Below are 15,695 nucleotides of genomic sequence, written 5' to 3'. Positions count from 1 at the left end.
CCAAGGCAGCTGCTACCTTGTGCAGCTGATCCATCCTGGGTAGTGGATGGATGGATAGATAGATTACTGTTACAGCAGCTTATATTAAAGTTGACGGTACCACGTTACAATAAGACTACCCTTATAAAGGATTCATAAAGGGTTTATAATTAGGTTGTAAACACTTTATTAATCATTAAGAACCATTTATAAACCAGTTCTAACATAGTTTTCATACATCAACACAGGCTCACTATTTGGCAAGATGACTAAGCCTTATATTGGCTACCTAGCTTACTTCGTCTTCTTCATCAGCCAACATCCTTGGTATCTGTTTTTCACCGAGTTGATTCTCCCCCCATCCATCTTGATGTTTCTTGGCATCTCTTTATGACCATTAATTTACAAGTTACTAACATTTATAGTTGCCAAAAGGGAGCCTTATTGTAAAGTGTAAAACACATTCCCATTTATTAATGAGTTACTACCATTTCTAATAAGGCTTAGCAGTACAGATAAATGTGGGCTCACTATTTGGCAAGCAACCGGTCACAGTTGCTCTGTTTATCTCATGTCTTATAAAAGCTTATTAAGGGTTTATAAAGTGTTCACAACCTAATTAATAAATGAATTACAAACTATTCGTAAACCCTTTATAAGGGTAGTTTTATTGTAAAGTGGTACTGTTTTAACTTTACATGTGTTAGGTAGCATTGCATAATTAAATGCAGGTTATATCCTACTTTTTTTCTCTCACAATATTGAATTAGATTATATTTTAATGCCTCTAATTTGACCCAGACCAACAAAACAAAAAACCTTTTTAATAGCCACTTCTGTATTGAGAAATACTGCTTCTGCAATAGGCTATAACCAGTAACACCAAGTAAACAAAACACATTCTGTTACCACTTTGACTCATTACATCTCAGAGGTGTCCAGTGTTGAAAGGTTGAAACAGAACAATTCAAATCAAATGGGGATGTTTGGGACTGTGTGTGTGTGTGTGTGTGTGTGTGTGTGTGTGTGTGTGTGTGTGTGTGTGTGTGTGTGTGTGTGTGTGTGTGTGTGTGTGTGTGTGTGTGTGTGTGTGCGCGTGCGCGCGCGCGCGTAGGCTGCTGCGTGTGTTTCTGTTTGTTGTCCTTGCAGGAGTGGTACAGCCCACGCGGATCGGTCGCTATGGAGAGCAGCGAGGCAGCCACAGAGAGCAGGACGAGCAGGAGCGAGGAGGACGGACACAGAGTGCCGGAGTGCACACACACACATAGGAATCATGGAGAAACGATCCCCGCCAGCTAACGGACTGCGACTTTTAACAACGCTTCTCACCTTTTACGGACTTACCTGTGAGTTAACTGTTTCTTTGTCATTTTGAGAGGCCATTGTGAGAAGTTGCCATAGTGCTCGGAGTCTCTACCGTTAGTCACTGATTCAAACCCGGCTAACGTTGGTCCTCGTTGTGCTGGGCTGTTCCGTTCAATGCCTGCTAGCTGTGTTCAGGCTAACGGTTCTGCTCTGTGGTTATCCTAACTGTATGTCGCTAGGAAAGTAAGTTAGCAGTTGGCGTCAGTTCACAGTAAGCTAAACCTCGCTTGCACATTTCAACTGTGTTAACGTTATTAACAACAATGTACCCAGCAACTTATTACACACAAGCTAACCTCCGTTATAGTCCCATTTCTCCCTACCCGGGACAAGAGATAGGTTTAAGCAGAGCTGATTTTGTTGTAGTCACACGCACATTTTTTTAGCTAAGGGGAGTTCTACTAAGTCACAACACGACTTGCCTTACAATAATCATTCATTGAGGAGCAGTGTTGATTAGTATATAAATATAATTGAATATCTGTGTGTGAGTGTCACTCATGGTGAGCTAAGAGCAGCTCCTTTGTGAAAAGTTTGCCCACTGGTTGTTGGATAGGGATGGGGGATCCACGCTATTGAGGAGAGGCAGCGCAGACCTCTCCGCTTTGGGCGTGAGAGTGGCAGGGGAAATGAAGACATATTTCAGGGGAGGCACTGCAGTCGCACAGTCTCTGGAAGTATTGACCTGCAGTTGGGCTGCATGCCAGTCCGAGCACCTTCCAGTCTCCATACTGTCACAAGCTGTGCTTTGCTCTATCCCAGTCCTGAGCTGGGATTACAATACATGGCAGGCCTGCTAAGACAAACATTGATGGATACTAAAAGTAAATGCCTCCAAAGAATGCCCCATTTGTTTTTTCCTGAATTCAAGGGCAATAAAAAGTATCCAATATGCCATGGTAGCAGTATCTTAAAAGGACCATAAAACCTTTCTTGCATTGCTACATGCATGGCAGTCACTCTGGCACCAGCTAACCTATGTATTTAATGTGGGGCCGCAACTGATTGATGAATCTGCATTTTTTTTCATTTTTACATAATCTCTTGGTGAATGAAACTTTAGAAAATGTCCAAAAAGATTTAGGAAACCAGCACATAAATGACAATGGAAAGCTTGAACCAGAAAATCATTTTGCACCCATTTTCATATGAATTAGTACTTGCTCAGCTATTTCATTAGTATAGCCATATACTGGCATTGCCATTTGATAATACAAAATGTGCAGATATTCATGTTTTTACATAAGTAGACAATCTAACCAGACATTTTTGATAAGCTAAAAGCCCCCACACAAAACAAGTTTCAGTGTGTCTCTACAGCTGCCATTGGTGCCAAATCAGTCACACACACACACACACACACACACACACACACACACACACACACACACACACACACACACACACACACACACACACACACACACACACACACACACACACACACACACACAGTTGCAACACATGCTTTTTCAGAGTCTTCTTCATAAATTATTTTTCTGTCTGTTCCCACTAAACACTGGTTCATAAATCAACACAGTGAACTGATAAACAACACACTGTTGCAAACTAAGCTGATTGGAACATGTGCTGCTGTTTGGAGCCATGTGTGCAGCACGTCAGTTTAACTAGTCACCTCGGCAGCCAAACAAGCTAATTATTAACACAGGGCAATCTAGCCAGCAAAGGTTACTTTTGGTGTTGTGCTTGGAAAAGACTCCCTACCATATGGTTGAAGACCATGTGGCTCAAGCCTACTATTGTGCAGGGGTACTTTGAGTCAAGAACCTTCCTCGATAGTATCATTTTCAGATTCCCTGTATGAAGACAGGGCTTTGAGGAGGGGATTCATTCAAGGCGTGGCTACGAGTTGTGAGGTCTGTAATTGAAGACCTTAGTTTTGTGGTCTCTTCTCTTGGGGCCGCATGATTCATAATATAAATAAATAATGTTGTAATGGAGCCACCTAAATTACAGACTAAAAACAGAAATAGATTTAAAAAAGGCAATGTACTGACTGAGCAGATTCGTTCCCCTTATGTTAATGTGCTTCAGTGGTTTATTAATTGACAGCAAGATGTAGCCAAGAAAGTGGTTTAGTCATTCAACATATTAATCCACTCCCGCTTTGTCTTTACAATGCTAAGGCATATCAGGTCAAGACTTTGAGACATTTGTTTGAGGGAGATATTCGGATAACATCTTTTTTTTTTTAATGTTTTGGGCCACCAGTGCTTTTATTAGAGAGACAGATTTGAAAGTTAGAGAGAGAGATATATGACTCACGTAAACGGTACCCAGGTCGGAATCAAAACCGTGTCTACCTAGCGGTGACTGAGCCCAGGTATGTGTTTTTTTTTTAGCTCTACCAGGTAAACTATTTGGCCCAATTTGAATCTTTTTATCTTGCAACAAAAACTTCTGTCACACTGAATTTGACTTGATTCACTTGATGATAATAATTCAAAGTTGAGCTTGAACAAAAGTATTTTTCTGGTCCACTGACAAAAGATGGCAACATTTTCACAAACATTTTCCACGTCTGGTGTTAATTATCCAGACTGGTTATTTTCTATTGAAAGTATATACAAGAAAGGGCATTAAAGTACATTTTAGCATTTGGACCCACATCTGTGGGTAGCAGCTGTAGCATTCATCGGTTCCTCTCATTTGAGGTTAAATCTCAGCTGTGATGCAGCAGCCTGAAAACTCCTAATCACATTAAATGCAGGCAGTGTTTTCTTTTTGAAAGAAGGCCATCAGCAGATGAGTGTGCTGCTTTATTGTGGGATATGGAGGCAGTGTGTGTGGGGTTCAGGGCGCAGGCTGTGGTCACCAGCTTCTGTTGACTCCACCCTTTGCTTCCTCTTCCTCGACAGATGTGACTGTCAGAGGCTTTGTATGGCAAGCTGTTCCCTGGTGGTCTTTCAGTAAATGAAGAGCTGTAACCCCCAGTTTTTGCTTATCCCTGGACTTGTCGGTAGAATGAATAAAAAGACACCAATGTGACACTGCAGTGCATTTTTCATTACTTTAGCCCTTTTTCTTTCAAAAGTTCAAACAGGACTGCCTGCACTTACCTGATTAACTTGAATTGCACTAGAACATTTTCTGTGTACTTTATTTTAGGCTTTGAAGATGGTAGCAATTCCCACTCACTCAAACAAAAGTTACTCAACATATTTACAAAAATCGTACCCTCTTCCTTGTTTCCGTGTTGGGTGGCCCACAAATGTGCATTAGAGAGGTTAAGGTTATTAGACTAGTCACTATGCCTTCATGGGTTTAGGAATTCACAATACAAAGAGTTATAACTGACCACTTTTAGGTGGTTACAGACATCTATGTCTAAGGATATCACTGTTATGGTATTTTAAATCTTGTCTTGAGGAATAAGAATGGCATTGTTATAATATCATGTTTTTTTTTATTCTCAGGAAATCCCATGAAAAGACAAAAAACAGCAATGAATTGAATACCGAGCTACGACATGGCTTATTCTTCCATTGTTGTCCAAAAAAAGATTAAAAACACATCAATCTACATTACCATGAACATGGCCTCTGTAGGTTATTTTGAGCCAATCCCACATTCACAAAGCTGCATAAATACTAGCTAGCTCACCAAATGTGAGGTTATAGTCACTAACAAATGCTGTGCCCATTTAGTCTTGTTTCAGTAACGTTGGCTAAAAACTTTAGGGCTCAACTGTTTAAAGGGAAAATAACTACTATGAAACTTAATATTTTTAACCCAGATTTGCATCTTCCACAGGAAATAATGGATCTTGGGGCTGGGTGCCACAGACAGGTTATGGAAGTTGCAAATCATTGAGGGGCGGACTAAAAACGTTGTTGAATTTGGTCTTTCTGTGGGGTTTCATTGTAATGACACAGACATCAACCTTTAACCGAACGTTCTTGTTTAACATGCCAATCACAGTGCTTTTGGTGGCACGGTGTCTATTTCCTCCCCAGACCAACATTATGAGTTACCTGTCATTAGAACCGAAGTGCATGGGGGTAATAAGCCATTCAAAATTGTGGGCAAAAAGGGAGCATTCAAAAAATATATGAAGTGCTATTATTAGTGATGCTATTTTCACTGTGTGTTAGCTAGTAGCCTAGGTCTTGTCGACTGAATAAATCTTGAATAGACAATTGACTGTTTCAATTACTGAGTCATAGGAAACTATGCGGTAAAAATGGCTTCCAGATATTTCCATGGATAATTAACTACTGTGAATGAACACAGGCCAACCTTTTGGAACAGTTTTTGCCTGCTGTTTTCAGGAGTCAGGGTTTTTCCCTCAGGTTAGGGTCACTCTGATACACTGTGGCTTCACAGTCCATATTAAAGAGGTATACATGCAGGATGTGCACAGTCAGCAGTTGAATCCCCCAGGAGGGGAGCGTCAGGGTTATGGGAAACAGGTGTGGCTGCTTTCCACGGCTCACTCTTATTTGTTTCACTCATTCAGCTGTCAGGTGGTTATGATGTTTGGGAAGAGCACACAGTCTGTTGCATACGCTAACCTACCCCCTACCACCCAAGTGGAAGATTATTAGCACTTACCAGTCAAATACTGGGTGGTGCTGACTGCAGCAAGTTAGCTTTCAGTAGTGTTGTCTTATTTGCTTGTACACAAGTGATGATGACATACATTATTGTAGCTAGTAAGGAATTTCCTTTGTCCACTGTTTTTGGCATATCTGAATCCCGCAGTGACTCACATACTTCCTAGTTCTTAGCTCTCTATACATCAACATAGTAGACCATTTTTGAAAAGTCAGTCAACCAACTTTTTTAGTTCCCCCCAACAAGTATATTTCTGTTATATCTTTATTAAAAAACATTTTAAATCGTTGACATATAACTTGATTTAGCAGTTTAAACACAGAAAGTATTGGACTTACTATCCCAGAGTCTCAGGTCCAAAACCACAAGTGAGCAGGAAATGTTCCCTGCATGCTTTATTTACAGTAATAGAGTAACTGATTAGTGACAGTCCAAAACTCTTTATTGTATTACAAAAGTGATCAAATCCCAAGTTTTCTAGGTTTCTTAACACACCCTTGTCCCTCATTGTGTGTGAGATAACATCAGACACCGAAACCGAGAAGAGAAAGAAATGTCCCCTGGCTCCGAGTCCCTGAATTGGCTTGCTGAGCAGCCCTGGTCCTTGATGCAGATATATTGCGGTAATGGCTTGAACAGGATTTTGGAGTACTGTGTCCCTTCTGGTATTGAGCCAAATGATTCTGTATTCCCCTGCCATCCCTGCTACACCCCCTATGTCCACATTACCCCCTATAGTTTACATCCCTCTGCTTTGGTTGCAGGTGCCGTCTTCGTTTTCATAAAAGCTGAATACCTTTAGCAAATAATAACAAATAGACTGCAGGTGATGCTTCTGTTTGGTGTTGATGTAGGGATGGAGGAACATATACTGCATGTTTGAAAGCTAAGTGTAGAGTCATAGATTACTACTCACTGCTGACAAACACTATATCAACGTGGTAGCTATTTTTGCCTCTAAATAGATTGCAAAAAGAATCTTAACAAAACAAGTGGCCAGTTCTATTTAGGGCTTAAAAACAATGTTAGAATAATAGCAAAACAGATTGCATTTCATTTCAAAGAGGAGGGGTCAGAGTTTAAAGATTGACTAACCCTACAGCCGTGACCTGGTTGGACCTGGATTAAATGAGGTACTACTGACTGTATATTCTAAAAATATTTGTCTTCTATGTCCAAGTGGGCTTCATGTTATGGGAACAAACCAGACATGTAACCTGAGTACCAGAAAAAATACACTTGTATGTTGTCTTACTGGCTTTATGTGATGCTCCATGGACTTAAAACTGTGGGAGGGGGTGTGTAGTACATTGCAAAGAGGGGTGTGTTGACAATATTCCCCTTCGATTGAAGTCTAGACGTAGTTGTACAAAATACAGGGCAATATAATTTCATCATAAACTCCGCAATTGGCCAAGCATTTTGCATTGGCGTCTTATCAAATACATGTTTTTGTGCTGAAGTCAAATCCGCTGTGATTCTTTTTCTTAATCCCAAATGACCTAGGCACCTAAATCTCCTTGTTCTCACAGTTCAAAGTGGGTGGTAAGTGAAAATCAAGAGTTGGCTTTTAATCTGTTGCAGAAACAGGGTGAGAGTGTGTGCCGGGAAAAGTGGGTGTGCCGGGAAAATGAACAACCTCTGACCAGGATAATGCTGCTGAAATGCCACACTGACCAAACTACTTACTGTTTTTATTGACCATGGTACACACAGTACAGATGCTGCTTTTGTTGGACTGTGTTACTTCCTCTGTAATTGTGAAGCAGCTTCCTCTTTTAATGTTTTTTTATACCTTACATTAGCTAAATTCCTTAGAGGTAGCTGCATCCAAATGTAGCATAGTTAAACAAGTTTAAATAATATTATTATCATGAACTGTAACTATACCTCTGAACTCTGTAGTCTTACTAGCACTGCTTAACAACTTATTTTTTTAGAAAAGTTTAACTTTTTATCTAAAGAATCACTGTTCTTCTGACCTCCGTTACTATTCAATGGCCACATAAAACAATCTTTAAACTTCCAGGCCGCATTATGAGGAAATAGTTAAGATTAGGTGCATGCTAGGCAAAGCACTTAAAACAAAAGCCTAATTTAATATAGCACTATTTTAACACAAGTTGTTCTGCATTTGGTTATACATCTTACTTCCTAGCAGTATATTGTTCACCTTCCACCAGTATTCTCAGCTATATCTCTCTCACAGCAATACCTAGACCTATTAAACTACTCCAGTGTGCAGATTACATGGGACAATCACTAACAACATGTCGATCCCTTTAAAAAGGTTTGTTTGCATACAAGAAATCTAAAATTGGAGAATGATGGGAATTATTTTAAAGAAAAACAGTGGAATTCCCACTGGGGTCTCTGCGGCATGTGGGAAACTATGTTTCCATTATGTTAGATCAGCCTAATGAAAGTACAGTAGCCTATTTAGACCCAGCGAAGGGCAGTGGAGTCTGTGATTAGCACAGAACCCATTCTCTCTCCTCAGCACAGCTCCACCCCCACCCCCGCCACCCAACAAGGGCCTGGTCTATTTCTGTCCTCATGAATGAAAATTGAGACTGGTTTTATAAGATATCATTTAAAAGGACAGTGTGACTTGTAAATTGTGGAAAAAACACCAACATGTGTATTTAAAAAAAATCAGATTTTTTTTATATTATGAATCCCTCAAAGTTGAATTGAGTTGTTTTGAACATACGAGGCCAACAATGTACCTTTTATTATTACAGAGACTTACAGTACGTGGAGGCTTGGACCTGGAATTATCCTTCCAAAGTAGCCTTTCTATGCTGCCTTTGTTTGGCTTGATGTTAGATTTTAGCGGATGCTGTGAATAATTTACCAAAATCAATTAAACAGATACTAGGCCAACCATAAAGAGCTGAAAGTATAAAGGCTCCAGTTGTGTTTGAGTGATGTCTGGCTAATTGTTTTATGTAGTATATGTCTAAACATTCATTCATGGCTGTCAGCTTCTGAGACGAGATAAAGGTTTTTTTTGAGAGCAGTCAGCTATCTAAAAGAGGACAGGAGAGGATGTTCTTGATGAGCTAGCAGACCCTGACATAAACAACAATTCTACCCAAGTGCATTTTTTAACACCACTGTGGTGTGATACTGAGGGCACTGCGGTCTCTATTAGCATTAACGTGTCAGGGATGTCCTACACTTAGGCTCTAATTGACAAAGACCCCTATTGTAGCTTCTCCGCCTAAAATTAAAACTCCCAAAATGAAGTTACCTATTCACACAGCAGCTTGAGAAATGTCCTCCCTTGCTTTCTGTGAACATCTGGGACCTTTCCAAATGTCAATTTCACAAAAAAGTACTTCCTTTCATGCATTTCCTTGCATGGAAAAATAACATTGCTGCCCACCTCTGTGTCCACAGCACTGTGTTCAGAGACTGAAATACCTCAAACCCCCACAACAAACAATAACAAATCCCACACAATAAGGCAGGATGCTGTAGGAGTGTTTGCATTGCCTCGATACACAGTGGCAGACATTGTCCTTCACCAGTTCTACAGCATAGTCGTAGTTGACTCTGATGAGAGGTTGTAACCTATCCTGACACTTTGTATGTCAACACTATTGACAATTTTCTCTTAAGCATGGATCTTTAATCAAATGTGACCTGGATGAGGAGAATTCCACATTGCTATGGGAGAGCAATGAAAAAGGCGTTTTGAAGAGGATGGTGATGTGTGAAAGAGGCCCGCACGCCCCTTTTTTAAAGGCCTGTCAGCCTGTGTTTGTCTCCACCATGAATTAGCCCACTGAAAAAGCCTCACACCCTCACAGGATACAATGCTAGGAAGGAAGGGGGTAGATTAGAGCTGGTGTAGGGACTAATGTTTCTTTCACACTGCACAAATATTTCTTACGATAAAGACATGCTATAAAACAGGCGATACACCACTTGGCCTATCCTGTCTCCGACTGATTGAGACTGAGCTATAGGCGTCACAAATAATAAAGCAACGGTCTGGGGTCCTGTGTAAGGCATACAGGCATTGTCTGTTTTCTTTTCCCGGTCACCTCTTTAGAGAATAACAATACCAGACAAATAGCTCCCCACCTCCTATTGACTTCTTTGAGTTTCTGGTGTTTAAAGGCTCATACAACTCTGAGAAAAAGCATTGAGACTTGGAGAGCTTGGCTGTGGGCTGGGAACGGTTGCTTTAGTGGGCATAAGTCCATTGAGACATTACTGAATAGCTCATTGTTTTATGACTTCAAAGTTACAATAGTCATATATCAATCCATATTGTTTGACTGTTTTTGTGTGAGGTTTGCCAAAACAGTTTTTCAAATTCATGTCAATGAGCAATTTTATTTTTAAATGTGACCTTGGTATCAGATGGAAGTTTAATGGTCAGCTAATGTTGTGATTTGCCTGTACTAAACTAAGGGTCTTTAGACCAAGGAATGAATTACTGCATTCATTAAACAGTAATGAAACACTGCCCTTCAGCCTGTGTTCACCTCCTACACAGTACAGAAGCAGGGAAGAGGGTGAGGACTAGGCTAGTAGAATGACAGGTAGCCAAACATACCTTCAACCAGTACAGCTATTGGAGTTATTATCTTATTATCGAAACATTTATTATTCAAAATGAACAGCTAAAATGTATTTATTTACTTTACAAGATGAATGTGCTTCTTGACTCAACGTAAATAGTTACTTTAGTGACATCTAAACTATGTAGGTTATCATAAACAATAGATATGATGGCCACAGATGTCAGAAGACCTATCACCCATAAAACCGTCATCAATCAGCCCATGACCTAAATACTGCTGCTCAGAGTCCGATAACATGACGTTATAAATTGTGTCTTTGTATCAGTATTTTTGATTTGAGGGTCTTAATTCTGTTAAACTGTCATGTACTAACACTAGCTTGTAAAAATGATTGACCCAGCCTAGTTACAGTTTTATATCCTAACCCAGGTCTTAACTTGTGTCACTCTCACTCCTGTACTCCCTCTCAATGACTGTCTTATCCCTTGCTCTGTGTCCTTATTCTTCCCTGCATTACTATATTCATTTCTGAATGCTGAGCACTCAGTTTCCTCTCGCTTTAAACCACACTCCCTACTGCACAGATCTCATGTCTGCATTCTTCTCTTGTGAGGTCTGCAGATCAGTCCCCGTGAGTGCTGCTTGACATGATAATCTATGCATGGAGTTTGTCTACATGAACATGACATATTGTCTATTGTGTTGCTGCTTGTGAATGTCTTTGGCCTTGGATCCCTCCTGTCTCACACGGCTCTGACATGGCTTCAACATGAGGGTCTCTATCCAGGAGACAGCGTCCTCCTTTGGGGAAGTCGGGCCTGAAGCTGGGTCAGATCTGGTTAGGTGGAGATCTTGGCTCATCAAGTGGCCGACGTGGAATGTTTGAGCCGGTTGCTAGGCAAAGAGGAAGGTTTTGATTTACCATTGCGTCCGCGCAGCAGCTTGTCGCAATTAGTGATGTCAGGAGGGAAAGAAACAAATATGAAGCATTTCTTCAAAGGCCAAGCATTTCCTTCCCATGAGTTCATTCTTTCCTTGGGTTTCTCATGGAAAAAAGGGGGCAAAAGTGCAGCCTATTTTCTCAAGTCAAATTAGATTTTTACAGGCCAGGGTTCTTCCTGTTCTCTGCTTGAGTTGAATAAATGTGTTGCAAAGTATCAAATCGTGACGCAGCATTAAGATTGAACTTTTCATGTTCCTTCTAGACATTTGGAAACATATTGTTTTATTGGATAAAACGGAAAACCAGCAATGAAATGAGTGACAGTCCTTATCTGTGCTTGTATTTCTTGATGAAACACCATGACAGCTCGTTGTTTAGCGACTGCTTACATTTCATTTGCCTGCTGTATTTTAGATAATATTTCACAGAGCTGTGGCTGTGTTCTTTATGGTCCCAGCCTCGCAGTGCCAAGTTTCCCCACTCTCCTCCTGGCTTTAGGTATCCCATGCAGAGGCCATCTGTCTCTCCTCCCATAATGGTAAGGGTGGAGTCCTTCTTTAAGCACTTCCCCCCTTTCTCTCCCTCCTTTCCAACATACTCCCAAATGCTCACTGTAAAACAAACAGAACATAGCATGGATGGATTCCAGTTTCTCTGTATGCTTTGACAGGCCTGAAAGCTGACACACTGCGATAGACAAACTACGTTCGGTAGCAGTTGGAGTGTCGTGTCAGGTAGCTACAGAATGTGGAGCATGTTGGGGAGCAGGAGCCTGGTCGGAGACACGTGTCTTCATGCATCAACACAATGTCACGCATGCCAAGCATGTTAGTTTACCACTCAGACAACAAGTGTTGCAGGAGGATTTTATCAGCATGACATCTATATCCTACCAGTTAAATATATATATTTGCAAATATTTATCTTTCTGTCCGGCTTTTATCATTGCAATATATTTTTATTAAAGCAGTTGCACTAGTAAGGTGACAACAAACAGCTGTCAGGTCAGCTCAGATGACCGTAAAGTACAGAATGTAAAACCCACACGGCTCTGACCCTGATTCCCCCCCACACCAGAGCTCAGGACTCCAGACGCAAACACCGGGTAACACATGCACATTATAGTAGTGAGGGCTTTTTTTAGATCAGGTCATGATTCAAAGGTGGGGAAAAACTGTAATTGAAACCCTACATTATCTCTGAGAAATGGAATAAGAATCCTAAGTGACTCTCCCAAGTGTCTTTCCGACTGAATGGCAAATATGGCCGGCTGAGTTAAATGCTTTAGTTTAATAGGTTAAGAGTCTAAATACAGGGCAGAACTATGCTGGATTAGTTTACAGTGTAAGGCAAGAAACACAAGGAAAATATTTTGAATATGTGGGTCAGCAGAGAAACAAACAAACAAACAAACAGGAAAGCCGGAGTATTATAGCACAGCAGGGAACTTCACAACACAATGCAACATGCATTTAGGACTCAGCAGACATTCAAACAAAATGCTCTGACACACATTTTGAAAAGAGAAACTGTATGTGTGTGTGTGTGGGTGTGGGTGTGTGTGTCTTTGTGAAATTACAGGGGACGTAATGGAGCACGGGGAGCCTCAGCCTCCTTTGGCTATATTCCTCACAAACCAAGATAGCATTGCTGTGGCTTACCGCTCACATTCATGCCAGCGACTCAAAATACCAGCCAGTGGACCACTTTTTTATAAGCTTTACTCCATACACATCCGAGACTACGTACCAAATGGAAATGTATAGCTCCCAAATATAGCTTACTCCGAGTGTAACCGTGTCAGGAAAACTGAGGCATACTGTTATAATATTTTTGAATGAATTCAAATTTTTTTTTTTACATTTTCACTGCAAAGCAAACATTTTCACAAGGTTTATTGTGGATCTACTCCACAATTCACTTTCGATTTTGTGAAGTGTCTTGATGAATATTTAAGCAAACATATGTCTATCAATGGCTCATTTGTGTGATAATGCTCACAGAATAGCCTTGGATAGACTTGGATATATGTGTTTTGTTCCCATTCATGGCTGTAACCTGTCATTTAGGATTTATTTCAGGTTAGGTTTGCATTCATTCCCTCTGAGCTGGTTGTTTTTGTTTTCTTTTGCTACAACTCAGAAGCACGTTTATCAAGTGTGACACGCAGACGACTGTCCATATAGCGTTCACATCACAAACACTGAATCACACTTTTTTTATATCTCACGGTTACGGACCGGTGTGATTTTTCTTTTTCTCATTGTTAATACTCATATTTTTTTGACTTTCTTTCATGTATTACAGCCTTCAATTAGCCATTATCGTCAAAACCAACTTTACATGTTGCATTACTTTACCTTAAAATAACCTATATGAAATAACAGGTCCAAAAAACCTGTGGTGGGCTTCAAGTTGAATTAAGGGCCTAATAAAAAGAGGGTATAAAACCAGATTGCTTGTTTTGTTTCATCTCCTTCCAGGGATTTTTTTCCTGTTCCTGCTTGAAAGGTGCTCTGACAATTAGCAAGGGGGACAGTCTGAGTGTCCTGCGGTGAAAGTGTGTTGCTTATTATGAGGGAAAGCAGAGCACTCAGACTAACCACGACGAAGTCTGGTCGTTTACCCCAGGAGAAACATGTCTCAAACTAATCATGGCTGTTATTGTGACTTTGGGAATACTTTGTCAATGATGAGTGACAGGAATAAATGCATGAGCCGGTGCACTGCATCTTGCAAAAATCATGAATACACATTTATTGTGAGCCTCAGTCCTGGCACATTGCAGCTACTTTTGAATAATAATCTCTCTTATATCCGCCACAATGGCCGTGGTAAAATTAGCTGTTTGACAAATTCAAATCTAGATTCTAAGAGTGTACATTTTTACAGTTAATTAAAGCTTCAGCATTGATCCTGTTGTTTATCTGAATCTGATCTCTATTGTGTTTTCCCAGCAGATGCCAGCGGTAACCAGGTGGTTGTTCCTGAGAAAGTGAACGCCGTGCTGGGGAAGAACATCACTCTGGGCTGCAGAATAGAGGTGGGCTCAAACCTCACGCAAAGCTCCTGGGAACGCAGTCTCCCTTCAGGCACCATTACCTTGGCAGTGTTCAACCCCGAGTTTGGAACCTCCATCTCTCCAGACTACGCCAAGCGCATCTCGTTTGTTTCCCCCTCCGTGCGAGATGCTACCATCACGATCGAAGGAGCAGTCTTAGCAGATGTCGGGACCTACACCTGCAAAGTGGTTACATTTCCTCTGGGCAACACACAAGCATCAACCAAAGTAAATGTTTTAGGTAAAGTATAGCTCTGTCACTTCCTTCTTATTGTATTGAGTGCTTCTTAAAGCTGTTATTTAATCTGACTTTTCAAAGGAGGGCACTGTTGGTTGTGATTAGGCAAAGCTTAGGTGATTACTAAGTGTTTGCCCTGAAGGAACAAACAACTCCCTGAAGCCACCTAGCTTTTTAAATCACTACCTGGACACAGCCCCTTCTACATTTAAATCCCTATAGGAATCTGCAGCTGTGACGAAGCTGTTTTGGCGTGGTCCCTCTCACCTCACTCACCCCAGTGTCACTCACTGTGAAATACTGCTATGTCAGGTTTCAATTCATTTCTCCATGAGGCCACTTGTATGCAAATCACACATGAATAGTTATATGGAATATACAGACTCTCCTCATGTAAACAAAGTGCAAAAAGTTCAGTGGCCCAACAACAAGTTAATTGCAGGGTGTGATACAGAGCAACTCTCAGGACATTCACTTGCATCTAACCAGGCTGCATGAAAAAAAATCATACATAGTAACAGTCTTAAGATTTCAATATGCAGCTATTCCCCTCGAGGCAGGGAGCATTGTTGTCAGCTCGGCCCTCTTTACCCCTTCACTCATTTTGAAATTATATCCCATGCTAAGTAATTGGCATTTGTGAGGCTCTCAAGGGCATTGAACTAAGCAGAGGACAAACTTGGCAATCTTGACTGAAATTAATAATATACTTTTAGGCACATTTAGCTTCTTTATAATCTGTCTTTTTATGAATGCCATCTTTGTTTTATCTTGAGGCTTTTTCCTTGATATTGTAACCCCCACAAAAGACATACATAAATAAATACTGTATACAAATATACACTGTCACTGGTGTTAGCATGTGCATTCTGCCGCTTATGGGCGCTGTACAATAGCTGCCTACTAGTACTAGGATGGGTACAAATCAGAGACCATATTTCGCTGTGTGTGCTGTGTGCATGAATGTGTTACAAATAAAGTGGGTTTCAT

General features: G+C 40.7%; 1 protein-coding gene across 1 annotated transcript in view; it reads left to right on the top strand.

The window, feature by feature from the left end:
• Positions 1–1,061: 1,061 nt before the first annotated feature.
• The window catches only part of nectin3a (nectin cell adhesion molecule 3a), a 28,516-nt gene continuing 13,882 nt past the window's right edge, over positions 1,062–15,695 (top strand). Inside the window, exons 1-2 of the mRNA XM_034113310.1 lie at positions 1,062–1,325; positions 14,364–14,708. Of these exons, the coding sequence (XP_033969201.1) occupies positions 1,253–1,325; positions 14,364–14,708 (418 nt within the window). The 5' untranslated portion in view covers positions 1,062–1,252. The remainder of the gene's footprint in view (positions 1,326–14,363; positions 14,709–15,695) is intronic.

This window comes from Trematomus bernacchii, unplaced genomic scaffold, assembly GCF_902827165.1.
Source record: "Trematomus bernacchii unplaced genomic scaffold, fTreBer1.1, whole genome shotgun sequence".
Taxonomy (NCBI): Eukaryota; Metazoa; Chordata; class Actinopteri; order Perciformes; family Nototheniidae; genus Trematomus; species Trematomus bernacchii.
Note: the sequence above shows the minus strand (reverse complement) of the source record. Positions and strands in the feature narration are given on the sequence as shown.